Source organism: Plectropomus leopardus, chromosome 14 (genome assembly GCF_026936395.1).
Source record: "Plectropomus leopardus strain MGB_pleo_1.0 chromosome 14, ASM2693639v1, whole genome shotgun sequence".
NCBI classification, from domain to species: Eukaryota; Metazoa; Chordata; class Actinopteri; order Perciformes; family Serranidae; genus Plectropomus; species Plectropomus leopardus.
In genome coordinates, this window is record NC_142189.1 from 26,554,139 (window position 1) to 26,570,614 (window position 16,476).

General features: G+C 38.4%; 1 protein-coding gene and 1 long non-coding RNA gene across 3 annotated transcripts in view; one reads left to right on the forward strand and one right to left on the reverse strand.

The window, feature by feature from the left end:
* Window positions 1-1,214, reverse strand: part of iars2 (isoleucyl-tRNA synthetase 2, mitochondrial) — a 53,244-nt gene extending 52,030 nt beyond the window's left edge. For both annotated transcript variants that reach the window (XM_042500241.2, XM_042500240.2), the window contains exons 1-2: window positions 800-1,214; window positions 251-373 (exon numbers count right to left, since the gene is read on the reverse strand). In XM_042500241.2, coding sequence (XP_042356175.1) covers window positions 251-373; window positions 800-1,066 — 390 coding nt within the window. In that variant the 5' untranslated portion in view covers window positions 1,067-1,214. The remainder of the gene's footprint in view (window positions 1-250; window positions 374-799) is intronic.
* A 1,876-nt stretch (window positions 1,215-3,090) lies between these two features.
* LOC148187504 (uncharacterized) lies at window positions 3,091-4,808 on the forward strand. Its single transcript, XR_015778745.1, has 2 exons — window positions 3,091-3,242; window positions 4,080-4,808. It is a non-coding gene; the product is annotated as an uncharacterized LOC148187504 (long non-coding RNA).
* The last annotated feature ends 11,668 nt before the right edge of the window (window positions 4,809-16,476 follow it).

A 16,476-nucleotide genomic window follows, 5' to 3' on the forward strand; every position in this document is an offset into this window, starting at 1 on the left:
GTGTGCATTGATTTTTAAAAAAAGAACAATAAAAGTTAGCAGTTTAAACATTAAATATCTTGTCTTTGGACTGCATTCAATTGAATATCAAAAAGTATTATAAAGCCATTGCATTCTGTTTATATTTCTGTTATATACAGTGTCACAATCTTTTTGAATAGAGATTGTGAATCAATGATTATTCTTTGTTACAATGCACCATAACAACAGGAAAAACTAAAACATGACAAGTACACTGTTAACTGATCACCTTGTTGAGTGCGTGTCCTACATGAGGGTCTCCATTGGCATACGGGGGTCCATCATGAAGGCAGAACTCCTTCTTGGCCTTCCTGTCTCTTTGCCAGGAGTACAAATCTGCAAATCCACACTCCTGCAAAAGCAGAGAGTATTCATATTTTCCATGTGACAAAAGACAATGCATCATTAATATATCAACCATCAACACATTATGGATGGTTAGATTTTAGTCTATCAAATCTAAGTATGGACACACACAACTAGAGGAAGACAAGTCACTTAGGTATGCGTCACAAAAAACCTAAGTCAGTACTGAAGCTGTGATCTGTCAGACATTATTTTTTGCATCATGCTGAAAAGTGGCCCCTCTGTTTTACGATGAGAGATAAACGGGTGAATAACATCCTATCAACGGATCTACTGCATGGCGAATTGAAGGAAAAAAAACCTTACATATATATAAGATTTTATGTCATGTGCTGCAAAAAGTCCAGCTGTCAACGAGCAAGGTTGATAATTAAACTGACATGTCTGAGTGAACCTTCCGCCTTCGCCATACCTGCTGAATCTGAAGCTCTCGGTCCAGAAGCTTCTGTCCGTTCAGTTTCATTGGGAACTCAGTCCGGGGAAGGAGCACCGTGTCTCGGTACAGTCCCGGAGCAGCGCCTGCCTCTGCGGGCTGAGCGCTGCCTTCTCCCGGACTGACACCGTGACAGCGGCTGGTGCTGAAGGAGAGAGCTCGGTGGAGGAGGCCGCCTTGCCGGTGTGACCTCCGGCCCCATCTCGCGAGTGTCTGGCTTACTGCCGAAACCCGGCACAGCAGCATGGAGAGGCTAGGTGATTCTGTGGCCAAACAAAAACACAAACACTGGAACCTGTTGGGTTGTTTCTGAGCTGCTGCAGTCTGCAGTTATGGTGCTGTCATATTACGCCCTTAGTGCAATGATGTGTTTCTTCCGGAAGAAATTACGGGGAGGACAACTACGGCAAAGTAGCTGGGTCAAGAGACATAGGGTCGTTCGCGTTTATAATAGTAATGTGGATCAGCGGTCACTGGAGAGCGCTATTTATCCATTTTCGAAATAATTTGAATTGTGGTTAAACCATAGACTGTGTATAAAGATCTCTACATACAGTCGATGGGTTAAGTTGCAAAAAGAAATTTTCGTTAAACTTTATTCATTAATCAACCTATTTACTACATGGAGCATGGACGTTCCAGATTTTTTTAACATAAAAGTTGTAGAAAATGTAAGTCATAATATAAAAATAATTCTCTTGCATAACAAATATTTCAGATGTAAGGAAAAGAAAGAAAGTGCATGACCCTCCCTCCACCATAAATTAGTTATGAGATTTTTTAAAATGCCTGCCGAGGTTTGAAAGTTAAACGTTAAAGACAAAATAAATTTAAAAAAAAAAAAAAAAGAAAAGAAAAGAAAAGAAGATTCCCCAAAAAATCCTTCTCTTGCATGCTGGTTAATGTTAACACTTATTTTTGGTCAATTTTAAACGAGATGCAGATTAAGCTGATTTCGATGAAATTTCACTGTGTTAAACTCGGCTTTTGTTTTGTTTGTCGCACATGATGTTTCTGTGGACTGTTGGAAATTTGAAGGCCCAATGATCATTTCTGTTCACGCAGTTTCTGGCTATGATAAACAGTGTCATTTTGTTTTTAAAGAAAACATGCCTTCTAAACTTTTCTTTAAAAATAGGCAATAAAAACAACATACAGCTACTTAAAGATGTATGTCCTTCCCTTACACCAAAATAAAAAAAGTACATCCCTAGTGCTTAGACAATTATTTGACATGCCTCCCCCTTCTTGCACTGCCCCTTCCCCCCTAATAAATGATGAACAGTCCCTTAGCTTAAGTTTTTGCCAATTTCAAACTAAACAGTGGTTAAGTGCACTTTAGAATCTGTATCTAGAAACACAAAAATAGGGTAGTCTTTTAAAACAAATAATATTATGTACATAATGTTTTTTTGCTGAAATGTTTATCAAGTTTATATACTTTTCATCAGTGGAGAAATTGGGATTGATAAAAGAAAAAGTGTAATATATCTATCGTTGTTTGTGCGCAATCTTGTTCAAAATATTTTGGATTTAACAGCAAAGTTACTACATAAAACATTTAAATAGCTGTTGCCTAGTTGAATTGTTTTACTGTGAAAGTTTTAGTGGAAGTGCACGTCACCACATTAGAATGATAAGATTCTATCTGTGTCCTGTGCAGTTTTGAGATATTCAGTTTTTAAGTTTTTTGCATTTCAAATAGCATAATTGATGATGAAAACCTTTTTTGTTTTCGAAGTAAAATGTTTTTTTTAAATGCATGAAATCAAAACAAACACAAACAAATCACATAATCTTAAATGGTCACAGAATAAGAATTTATGAATTACTCAATTTTGAAAAACAAATTCAAACAGAAACTTGTAATTCTAATTGACAAATGATGAATGAATGAATAATAAATCTGAGTTTTTATTGCCCTCCTGTGGTCAAAGTGAGTAACTACAGGCAAAGGGAAAAGAAAATTTCATTTGCAATGGCTTTTACAAGTAGCCTATTGGTAGTAATACTGGGATATATAATAATGACAACATTTTTAACAACAATGACAAAAATAATCGTTGCATCCTGCATTCATTAATGTAACATACTATTTATTGTTACAGCCTATTCGATGATTGTGGAGCTAATGTTGTGCTGTTTTAAATTTCTTTAAATTATATTCCTTCACGCGCGCCCAGCTAGACGTCAACATATGCCCGACGGCACGTGAACGCAGCACGACGCAGATCGCAGCAGGTGGGTTTGAGTGACTGATGATGTCACCGGGGTATAAAACACACGGCTGCATCTCCTCTTTCATTCATCCATTCACTGAGCAGAGGACCAGCAACTGTTCACACTCCACAGCAAGATGAGTAAGATGTGTCTAGCTTTCCTCGGAGCTCTCCTGCTGGCTCTCCATCTCATCTCATCACAGGTTAGTTTTGATCATCATTCTGTCTTTTGTTCTAAACTTTAATGGGATATTCCGCTTACTTTCCAAGGTTTAAACTTTTCTCCGCGCTCAAACTAACAAAGTTGTGGACAGAGGACTTTTTTTTCTTCTTCGACTTCCTGACAAGTTCTGCCAAAGGTTGTCTTTTTTTTATTTGTAGAGGATGCTTTAGATGTAAATGAGTGGCCTTATGGTTTAAAGACTAGCATTTTAGGCAACAGGCTCATCGTAGGCATAAAATGTAGTAAGTTTAAAAAAAAAAAACATCTTGGGATTTATGGGAAATTTACAGAAACTATTTTAAGGTATCTGAATCCTTGGGACCAAAGCCCCAGTGCGTCGTTGTCCAAAAACCTTCAAATGTATTTTTCCTTTTAAAAAATAAAAATGTTTATTTAAATTTTTATTTCATTTTTAAATTGAAAGACTGAAGTTTTGGACTTAAACCCCTTACATTCAACAAATTATATAAAATCGTGATAATTCGAGTAGCATTGCCCCAGACTTTTGGAGTGGCATGGTTTCCATCGCATGTAGTTTTAACCCTTTATTATATAGTGCGGTTTAGCCTATTTTGAGATGCATGTTGAAGTTGTGTTTATTATTATTATTATTATTATTATTATTATTATTATTTTTTTTTTTAACCTTCGTCTTCTGGTGAATATTTGCATTTTTTGGCATATCGTTTATGCCATTTTCTTTACCGCAGGGGGGTATCCAAAGTAATAACGTCGGCGCGTTCTGCCTTAATGTGGCACCGCTGCTGTCTTCTGTGTTCACATAAAAATCATGAGATGATGTGCTCTTATGTTTCAGGTGGTCCAGGCCCAGGAAGACCCGGCACCGACCACAGATGCCCCCATGAACACGACTAAGTCAAACTACACCACGATGCCAACTGAAGTCACCGCCAGCACGCCATCCAAAGGCGGGTGCGGGAGGACCGACGCCTTCACGCTGCTGCTGCCGCTGGCCGTTGGCGCCTCTCTCCTCCTCGGTTGGTCCTAATGACTGTATACTGATGGCTCTTAACTGCCATGGCGGCTGGACTGGGCACGCAACGTTATTTCAAGAGCAGTTCTTCAAAAGTCCCTTCTCTACGTCACGCTTTGGATTCACAAAATACTTTTTTATTTCTTTTGGAAATTTTTTTTTTTTTTGAAGAAGCGCGCGCTTCCGCAGCCCGGAGTGCGTTCTCCGTTTTACGCACCGACCGGGGACGCGCCCTGCTGCTCTTCCTGTCCTGCTGTTCTCTGCAGGGAATACAAAAAAAACAAAAAAAAAAAAAACTCCCTTTGTCCGGGAAAACGACGGCCTCTGGGTTCAGGCCGTTGTCTTCTGTGGAGGTGGGGGAATAATGTGTGGCAGGTGTAACTCGTATGCCCTCTGAAAAGTGATACTTGATACCAGGCTCCTCAGGCCTAAAGTGATTGTAAAGAAGTTTAGAAAAAGTTTTGTATTAAAGAAATTCTGGAAATGTGTTTAACTGTGGTTTTAGACCTTAAATTTTGTAAGTCCAATAAAACTTTGAACTGTAAGTGACAACACGGACTCATCAGTTTTATTTTTCCCTTTGCTGCAGGTGTAGGGGAGACCGGGGCTGGTTGTCACATGTTGGAGCTCTTAATGTGCAAAATGTGACATAAACCAGTTACATTTTTACTGTAAGATGTAAAATTTTAAAGTTCACCCCATATTGTTAAATAGCCGGGGTGAAATATAACAAGTTTTAAGATGATAAAAGCTTTTTATTCAACACTTAAATTAGGATTTCTTAACATGGTTTGGTTTGTAGGCTTACTGCACTTGTGCAAGTATGTAATGTTAGTAGGTCATGTGTTTCCCATGTTGGAATACAACTAACCCAGACTCCTGAAGCCACGGGAGCTTAACTTGCTAACAGCTCAAATATTAGCACTAACTACTAGCATGTCAGTTTGGATAAAACTGCTTAAAAAAAAAACTTTCCCTAAACTAAGCATGTATGAGGTAATCAGGTGATTTGTAGCTTCTTCCTGCCTGGAGAAATTTCAATAGCATCCATTCTGTAATTAGGGCTGTAGGCCCTGCCTGTATCAGATTTGGCTGTTATGAATTTTTTCAAGCCTGAAGGTGCTCTGCAGGACATTCAGTGTGAAAGCAGCACTCACATAGCTTAGTGAACGAGCTAATGATTATAATTGATTGGAAATGCACAATGTTTTGCCAAGAGACTAGGCTTGCTGTGAGCTCACTGCTTCCCCTTACATTGTGGTTTTTCTGTGTTCAGCTTTAGAGTAGCTTGAAAGTTGAGAGCACTCCATTGCACAACGTCTGGGGACCAAAATGTCCCCAGAACTACACTACACAGAAAAAAAACTGCTCATCTTGAAGCTGCCTCGGTCAACTGAGGGTCTGTGATGATTCACAGCTGACTTTTAAGGGGCAACCCTTGTTGCAACCACCCCCAGTCTCCCCTAATAGTACAAAGCAAGGTTTTAATAGTTTTTATGGCAAATGGTCAAACCTGAAGATAACTGTGCACTGAGTTGAAATTTTGAGCCTTGAAACAAACAGAATTTAGAGGCTAACATTAGCTCTGCCTACAATGTCGAATATCAGTTGCACCAGGGATTATTCAGATCTGCTTTTAAACTCTAAAGCTCCTAATCTGGTATGAGTTTAAGGTAAATGTGGCAGTGCTGACACACTGGGAGACAATACTGTGGTGGACAATTTTGGAACACAATTTCAAACAATATCTGTGCAGGAATGCTTCTCATCTGTAATTTCTTTACATCCTACACTGTCCAGCATGCTATCATTCAGCTATTGCAACACTTTGCATGTCTAATTGTCAAGACTTTGTGGCGTAAGATATTTCATATTTGATTAAGATAATTAGAGTTGATGCTTACTGGATAGTCTCTTTAAGGAATACTTCACCCACAAAATGACATTTTAGTAAATCAGTCACACAGTGTTATCTAGAATGTGCAGAAAAAAAGATTAACATGCCTTTTTGTAAAATGGTAACATTAATTTGATGGGAGACCACGTTTCATAAAAGTTCAAATTATAAACTCTCACAGCTCGTACAGTATAATCCAATTCTCATTTATTAAGTCGTTTGCTCAGTACTGTAAACGCAAGCTTTTTTTTTTAACCAGAACCTTATTTAAAACTGTATGTAAAGTGAAACTTATCTATGTGCTCTGCAAAGCCAGACTTCAACACTGTGTGTAAAATTTACATTGCCTTCTTTTCTACAGGTAGCTTACAAGTCTACTTGATTTCACTTTATGGGGTACGCCTGTTATATGGTGTGATTGGATAAAGTTTAAACCTACTTTCATTAATCAGTGCATTTAAAAAGCAAAGTCCCAACAGCAAAAGGTCATCTGATACAGTTAGCTAACAGCTAACTTGCTCCATGCATTGTCAAATCATTTGTAGAGAAATGCATATGGCCTAATAAAGCCCTGCTCTGCTTAAAAGTCTTTTTGGATTTATGACCTTCACTTTGCTGAATTTGGTACTTATAAGGCTGTTTTCACATCCATCCAGTGTGTGGTAAACAGTGTAATTTAACCTTTCGGTGGGAAAAACTCAAATTATAATCAAAGCAGATGAGGTTCATGTCTTAAAACACACCAGTCATTCTCCATTCTGTTGCTGGCACACAAGAGAATTTAGATTTTCAAAGTTCACATCAACCTTGGTCATGTGAACCATTTCTGCCACCAGTGGTGGAATATAAGTACATATGCTCAAGTACTAAGCTTACGTGTGAATTTGAGGTGCTTTGACTTTACTTGAGTATTTTCTTTTCTTTTTTCATCCTTCCACTCTACTACTTTTCAAAGGGACATATCCTACTGTTTACCTCACTACATTTATATGACTGCATAAGTTACTTCACAGGTTAAGATTTTTGCATAAAATGCAGTTTTTCAAGTACAGCTGCAGCAATTAGTTGATCAATCAGTCAATTCACAGGAAATTAATTACCTGATTAATTATCTTTTTGGGAGGATTTTTTCTTTTTAAAAATGAGTTTTATTGGGGGGGTATTATGTTTTATTTAAATAATTTTATTATTATTTATTATTTAAATATTTTGTTATTTTTATTATAAATTTTTTTTTGTTTGTTTTTTCTTAAATCATGTTTTTGGGTTGCTTTTTTGTCTGTCTGTGTAAATAATTTCAAGTTATTTAGGTGCGTTGTTTTCTTTCCCTTTCCTTTTTTATTAAGATTAAGATTATTAGATTGATAAATTATACTTAATGTTACTTTGACATAAGTAACATTTTAAATGCAGGACTTTTACTTGTAAGAGAGTTCTTCCACTGTATGTTATTAGTACTTTTACTAAAGTAAAGGAACTGCATACTTTATCCACAAATAAGTTACACCAGCAAACATTCTTTTCTCACCACATAAAGGGAGGATGTGAGTACTCGTACTTTAATAATTGACTGAGGGGGGATGAATAATTTAAAGGCGGTGAGCCGGGCCTCCTCCTTCACCTGGTGCAGGGGCTTAGCCTTCAAAGGGCCTCTCTATCTGCGAAAGACTGACTGCTGGAATTCACCTGTTGCAGCCCCTCCCTCCTCTCTCCCTCCCCATGTGTACTCACTCTTGATCTGTGTGGGAATTGCATCCCACCATGATCACATGACAATGACTGTATTGTCCAGCTCATCTTATCTGCTCCAAAGCAGGATCAGGACCTTCGCTCCGCGAGTCTCATTCGTCCCCCCTCCTCTCCATCAGCTTTTTTTTTTTTTTTTTTTTTGAAGCTGTGGATCTCCATCTGTCCTCTCTCAGTCTCTTTCCTCTCTGTCTCTACTTGATGATTCAAAGCTAAAGAGGTCTGACGGAGCTCCAGCCACATTCCTGCAGCGCAGCCTTCAAACTTTAATGCCACTGGAGTGCGGTCAGGTGATCGAAAGAGGCGTTCTCCTTTAGTTGACCGCCAGAGTGTGACCACTTAAGGCCCTCCTCCAGCCACTCCACCCATCTCCTCCCGTCCACCTGAAACATAAGCAGAAACCTGAGTTCATGCTGGGGTGTTTGTTTGCTGCTGGAGGTGGAGGTGGGGAGGGGGGGGGGGCATGCTGGGGAGCAAGTAAAAAGGAAAGGTGAAGGACACTCAAAACTTTAGTGGCTGAGGTGAACAACCCCTCATCTCTTGTTCTTTTCCAAACAGGAATCTGCATTTCAAAACAGTCAAAACCATTAAGCCTCTGATAAGTGGTTTGACACAAGTAGCCACACTTCTTTTGACTATTACAACCATCTTTTCTGAACGCTTCAAGCTTTAAGAGCAAGTTTTATCCCTCAACACTGATTCAGCATGCATTCCAAAGTCAGTATGTTTACATGATGTTAGAAAAAGTCAAATTATTGTGTTAGACTGACAAACTAGATTTTTAGAATACACACCCAGGTAATGTGATTGGAATTTAAGCTAACCCATCATGTAAGCATTAGTTGGATTTTAATTGGACTAGGCGTAGGTAGAATTTTATATCTATTTTAAATTAAAAAGTCACACACCAGTCACCCCTCTCCTCTGAAAAATTAAGTACAGTTCCACAATGCCGGCATGGAAGCTACGCGAGGTACTGCTGTGGATGAGGCTGCAGCAAAACATACCTATGCCACCTAAAACAAAACAAAAAAAAATCAATATCAGTTTAAGCTGCATTTATATTTAAATATTTGCTCCTCTTAACCTTTCACAACAGCTGATGGAGGCAGCGGTAAACCAGCAAATCTGCCATTCAGTAAAATAAAATGATGTTTTTCTCAAAGGAGTTTGGTGTAAAGGCAGGAGCTGGAAAAGAAATAAATATTTTAAAAATATATATACATATATATTATATAGAAAATTTATATATATATAAATAATATAATATATTAAGATATAAATAATCTGGAAAAAGCTACCAACCTCTTGTTTAAATGTTCTTCGAGATAAAATGCAACCCATCTTTTTTAGTACCTTTGATATTTTTCCCACTTTACAACCTCAAAGCAACACAACAAAGTTGAAAGAACAATCTCCCAAATTGGAAACTTGGACTTTCTGACATCACATAAATGCAGCATAAGTCAGACACTATCATGTGCTGGAAACACATACACTACACCCTCGCTGTGGCTTTGCAGCATGACAATTACATCACCTGACAATTTCAAGGAGGGTTACTATGCAGCCTCTGTGTTTACACGGCATTTTAAATGACGACTTCAGGAGAAGTGAAACAGTGAGGTCATTAGTGTGATGACATGTTGACCAGTCACTGTTTAAGGGAAATGAAGATATCTTTTTTCAGTGAGATGTTGCTATGATTTGTTACTGAGTGGAATTTGGGGAGTTAAAACAGCTGATGCATCACAAATTCAAACCCCTGAAAGAAGTCATAAGATTATACATTAACCTAGTGAGAGTAAGAGAAAGAGAGAGGTGTCTAATCTCAAAAACTGCTGTGAGTTTAGTGGCTTCAAAGAGACAGGAAGCAACTCTTTTTTGGCTTTCATGTCTTTTCAAGAAACTACATTGGTCCCCATTGACATCGACATATGTACGACCAAACTACACAAAGCATGAAAGGAGGAGAAGCTTCACTGTAGAGGTTGACTGAGATTTGGTTTTTCAGGTCTGATACTGATTATTAGTACTTACTGAGAACAATACGGATATTTTTTTTAACCAATATGCATTTACAGTAAAAATGAAAATCTTTCTGTCAAAATTTAGAGCTTGGAATATAACAAACAGAAACAGAACTGTGTTCAAATGCCTTTAGCAAATGTTTTATCAAAACCTTCAACATCATATACAGCAAGTTCACAGCAACCTTTTATAAAGTCAAGTGAAAATTAAAACTAAATTAATTAACAACAATCGCTCCCTGAGGTTTTACAAAGTAAAAGTTACTCCCATGCTGACACTTTCTGTGCACTTTTTAATAAATCAACTTTATTGGCAATCACTAGAATTAAACACTGATACAGATAATCTGCAAAATGCCAAATATCGGCCCCGATAGTCGGCCAGGCTGATAATCTGTCGACCCCTACTTCACTATGTCAAATTTTACAGCTTTCAAGAAAAACATTGATGCTGACCCTGGGGTCACTCATCAGTCAGGTGGCTGCTGTAGAGATGTGGCGAAGCATAGGAACAGGAACAACATCATTAATGATATTTTCTAGATTCTTATTATCTATGACATTATAAAGATCCCTTCACTGATTACATTTATTGCACTGATTCGAGCCATCATGGCACGCATCGTTGCTTCAGGGAAGTTCAGATGTGCTCTCAAACCACACCCTGTGCAAATGCAGAACTTGAGACTCATTTCAGAGATCATAATCATTTAGCATTTCCCATAGTATGTATGATTTCTGACTGATCTCCCCAAGGTTAGATATAACACTGAGCCTACAACAAGCAGGCATAGCGACCCAGAGAACATTTTATCAGGATGCACGGGGTGCTGTAAGGCTCCTTGTGTAGTGTTTGAGATATGACATGATATGGTTAACCACCAACCCCCTACCACTTTCCCCTCACTCTATTTCCAGTCTTTGTGGGTTGTAGTCAAATGCTGCATGCAGATCAGTCAACATGTCTCCTTTTCCTCTTCCTGTTTTTGACACCTTTGATTGAAACATACTGTAGAGTTAAAACAAATGCCACTGCTTAATGACAGCGTCATCCAACTATCTGGTTATCGTGTTAACCAACAAAAAAAACCACCTTGGATTTTTCATGTTACTCTATTGTATTTCTAACACATTCAGTTCAAAGCCTAGATTATGAAATACAGATTTTGATGTCAGGGTGCATTTGTCACACTTCCCTGTTCTAGTATGCAGTCTGTTGTGAAAGAGCTTTTTGCAGCCTGCTTTCAATGCATGACTATGGGCTCCTCACATTCACCATGCAATAGCTTCAAACTCAGATTATCATGAGATGCTGATCCACATGCCGTGTAAAAGCACCAGGTGCTAGATAAAGTGCAGATGAACCGATATATGAAACCAGCATTGTTACATATTGCATATCTGAAAATGCCATCACACATGCATAAGCATTTGCTACAAAGTGAGATGTAAGGATTGATATCACTCTCATGCCTGCACTGTCAAGGCAAAAAGCTACAGTCTGCAGCTGGTTAGCTTAGCTTAGCACAAAGACTAATAATCATCTGAGAGTGTCTGTCAGCCTTGTGTTGAAGCTGTATCCTACACCACTGGTATTTGCTGGCTTTTTTTGGACCAACTTAACAATCATTCTGATTGGCTTATCAGCTTGGTGCATGAGAAGAAAAATGGAAGTAAGAAAAGCAGACAGATAAATTCACATGAGCAACAGTACCACTGCAAAACATAGTTCTTTCTTTTAGTGTTATATTATAGTATATATTAGCTAAAATTGTTTAATTGGGGCTTGTACATATGTACATTTAAAACTACATTTTTCTGTTTTTATCCATTTTTATTTTCTTATTCCCTTTGTTCTTTTCCTTTTATATTTAATGTTTAATTTCCTGTACATTGAGAGCAAAGCTAACTGAAGTCAAAGGCCTTTTTTATGTAAGCATACTTGGCCAATAAAGATGTTTCTGATTACTTTCACACTGTTCATTGGATAACCAGACATAGCATGCAGCCTACAAGCCTACCCTGCATCTGCAGCAGGAGGAAATGCTGTTTTGTGTGTACACAGCCTGTAAGATACAAAGTATCATTTTCATCTTTTATGCATTCACAGAAATATTGTGTCATAAGAAATACCGTATTTTGCTCACTGTTGAAACTACAACCAAAACCCTTTATAAACTGCAACTAAAACTTTAATTTTTATGTCTGGAAAATATACCAGCAGTTGATGCTCGTAGTCTTTCTGTTTGTTTGACTTTCAGTGAACTCTGAAGTGAATCACTGTGGAATTTGGAGTTCCTGCTAGCACCTTAAAACCACAACAACTTAGAAAAGCCACTATCATCTTTGTTGAGTTCAATGATGTGCATCTGAAGAGTGGACTGACTGCAGAACCAGCAGAAAACACCCTTTTATACAAAGCCCCAAATGAAAATCTGTGACACTGACAAAAACTGACCAAGCTACATTTGCTGGACTTGACTTTGTCCCTCAAAACTCATTATGAAAAACTGTTTGAAATGCGACATGGTTCAAGAGCAACAGAGTTTCAACGTTGTCTGTTTGTTAAGAATTTGCATGCAGTGAAAGCCTGTAAATTCAGGTAAACTGGGCATATACATTTCTGTTTTGAATTCCCCTACATACATAAGCGATTTCAGTCAAATCAGCGATTCAGATCTTTACAATATCGCTGGGAGCCATTGTCAAACATGGCCTTAGCAGCAGCATATTCAAAATGTATGCAGCTCAATTGCTGTAATCTAATACCATTTGTCTATAAAGGTGAGCGAGGGCAGTGGCTTGTTGCATAAACCAGTTTTGTAAAGTTATGCTACTGATATTACTTGTCTTTTGTTAGAAGCATAAAGAAAGTCTCTATCCAGATATCCTTCCTCGCAAAGAACTGGATGCTACTCAAGCATGCACTGGCCACTGGTATGGACAGGTCACTAGTCCATCACAGAGCTTACACAAATAGACACACACGATGATGTTTGACATTGAGCTATATCCAAGAAGCTAATCTGTGGAGGGTACAGCGAGGTGAAGGAACCCCCGCATTTGGGAGATCCTTTCACCTGGCAGAGCCCAGCTGTGTCACTAATCCTATGATTTAAAGAACAGCTACGCACACACACTCACACACACACACACACACACACACACACACACACACACACACACACACACATATGCAGATTGTTGCTTGTTTTTCCACAGTACCTCCAAGAAAAACAAGACTTGTTCTTTGAAATTCATATTCACCCTCTCAAAACAGTAAAAACATATTAAGATAAACTTTGCAACAGAGATGGCCTTTGTCTTTGTGTGTGTGTGTGTGTCATATCTAACACTTCCTTTTGTACTAAGCACAGTGTGAGGATTTTACAGTATATTCATACTCTGAGCTGTGATATTCTTCACAATCAGTAGACATTTTATTAGATTAGAGGCATTTATAGGGACGCTCTTATGACGTTGTGCCAGAAAGATGTCTGTGGAAGACACATGGCTTACGTGAGTGTGTGTGAGAAGCCTGTTCTTTGCTAAGATTTCATTAGCACGTCCTTCTCTGTCAACCGTGAGCGATGGCGACATTTGGGTAGTGAACATGAAGCACGGGATCAAATGAGAGGTTCTGGAAAGAGCAGTGCAGGTGGGAGGGACAGAGCAAGGATGAAAGAGGGGAGAGGGAGATACCACGCAAATCCGCACATCCGGAGAGGAGAATGTCAAAGGAAACAAGAAGCCAGCATGGGCTCTCTGTGTTCTCCTGTGTGAATTATTAAAACAAGGGTAGCTTAATATGTGTGACTTCATGCTCTACAGTATATTTCAGTGACCACATCCGTTTTCACAAATTTGTTTACTGAAAACCCATGTTGACATTTTTTTTCTTCTATGTTGTGTTTATCTAGAATGACTTCGAGCAGTGGCATGTATTGCTTTGTCACAGAGGAGCAGGAGCTACATCTACTGCAGCTGTGGCCAGGAGATAGGCCTAGAGCAGGTCCATCCACTGATTGGAAGATCGGCGGTACAATCTCCAGCTCCTTCAGTCCACATGTAAAAGTATCCATGGGCAAGATATTGGCTGGGTTTACGTTAATCCTTAAATTGCTCAAATTGAAACTGCAAATATAAAATACTCCTAAAGGAAACACATTAGTTTCACAAAAAATGTTTTTTGCGCTCGCATGAGGTGGTAAGGCAATCCAAAGAGGCCATATTTTGCAAAACTGCAATGGAAACACTTTGTTTTAGCTTTTATAGGTCACATGATGCTATGACTATGTACTTGTCAAAAGGAACTGGCTCCCTCAGGCATGGTACAGCAGGCGCTGCAAGAAGTGTTACTGCATTGCATAACTCTTCAAAAGTTGAGCGGATCATTCAGAAGTTTTGAATCACCAATTCCTCTTTGAAATCCTGTCCTATCACCTCCCAGAAATCAGTGCCATATAAGGGGCTCGCCTTTCCATTATCGCTCATGTAACACGCCTATGCCGCCTTCGATTGGGAATAATAACAGCTAGTGCGGTGGCTACAATAGAAATAAACCTGCTAATGTTTTGAACATCCACCACCATGCTTCTTGGAATGTTATCTCATGAGGAGAAGTTGTACAAAATCGCAAGAGAAGTCGCATAACATCACTCAATGTAAACACAGTCCTTTCGCAATTGTGTTTTATCAACACTTTGAAACTATCACTTAGGTTTTGTGCAAATCTGTAATGGAAACCCACCTACTGAATCAAAAATACTTGACACTGCTGTGTGAGTGCATGTGAATGCTAAACTAAGTAGCGGTTATGGTTGCCTCGATCACCAGTGTGAGAATGGGTGATTGTGACAAGTAATATGGAAGTGCTTCCATTGGTCAAAAGACAAGAAAGATGCAACACAAGTGCAAAACCGTTCAATTTAAGATTCCATATTCCAATTCACTGGGCAGAAGCTTTAAATGAGCTGTATGCAACTTTCAGGGTATATCTAGGATTCAGAGTCTGAGCCTGGATTGTCTGCACAAGGCTCTCAGAATGCAGGTGGCTGAGCCAGTAGGTAGCAGCTAATGGTGCTAACATCACACAGAGTGCTAACAATGGCAACAGTGCTAACAGAGTTAACAGTGGTAACATGGGGGGGATTCACATGCCAGCCCAGCTATCACAACAAGAACAGAGAAGTTCAAATGTTAACACACACAAATAGCAATAATAGTCTGCTGCTTTTGAATAACCCTTTAAGACTAAAAGCAGGTGGAAAGAGCTGGCTCTGAAGTCCAAATATGTAAGCAAGTGAAGTTCCAAAAATGTCAAACCAGTCCTAAATGAAGCTCTTATTTACTAACACACCTACAGAAAGCCACATGCTCTAACTAGCCTCTTAATCCTAATCTGGCCTTAATGTGGCCATGACTGGTTAGAGTCAAAAATAGATGCTTTGTGTTGTTCTCAGACTGAGATGTCCTCTTTTCAACTGATGAATGGGTTTAATACTAAATTTAGCAAGTATGTTAGCTGCATGCTAATTGTAGCAACAGTGAGCTGGGATTTGGGGATTCCTGGGCACTATAATAAAATTAGGGAATGTTGGACCTGATCTTAAATAAAACCATGCTACAAATAGCCTTTCTCCTTGTTGTAAGGTCATTGTAGTCTGGAAACTTTTGAGAAAGTGAAAAAAAACTGCCAGTGCAGTAAATATATTTCACCTTACAAACTAATTGTAATAGTAATAGTAAGTAATAATTTAAATAATACAATCATTTATTACTAATTCTTTCTTGATTAAGATTAATTTGTAGGATAAAAACTAAAACTAAACATTTCTTTTGCTATGCACATTTTTCACTAAGAATGATGTGCTTCATTTAAGTGATGTGATATTAGGTAAGAAAATTAAAATGTCAAAACTGTTCTACAGAATACAGAAGGAAGTAAGACTGTTGCATTGTTTGCTTGACATTTTGGAAAACTATATTGAAACACTTATCAGTTCAATAAATAAAAATACACAGGCCTATAGGTAGAGTAGAAGCCTATTAAAGTATAAACTTATATAGTTGAAGAAAATAGAGGAAGACACACATGCCTGGTCACAGCAGAAAACAGGGAGATGCAATTTCAGTTTTTTTTCAGCAGAGGTTACGTGACAAGCATGCAAACCTCTAAACTGAAAAATGAAGCATCATTTGTCAACCCATCAAAGGTCCAGCAATCATGAAAACACTATTTTAGTTGTATGCCTTTTGCACAGAAGATTTTGATACACAAGATCCTTATTTGTAAAAAAAAAAAAAAATCGTTCCATGTTGTGCACTTTTTGAAAACTCTTAATCATGAATGTAACAAAGACAGCCAGATTTCCACTTGCAGAGAAATGGTGCAGGATTATGTGGAGCTGGAGTCAATTGAGACTCTGTAAGCACTCAGTGGACCGCCTCAGTTCAGGACAGTTTCCAGTGCTGTAATTGGCTGCATGGACTGATTTCACTTGAGCTGATTCCAGCACTTAAATGTGGACAGTCTAAGTATTTCAGG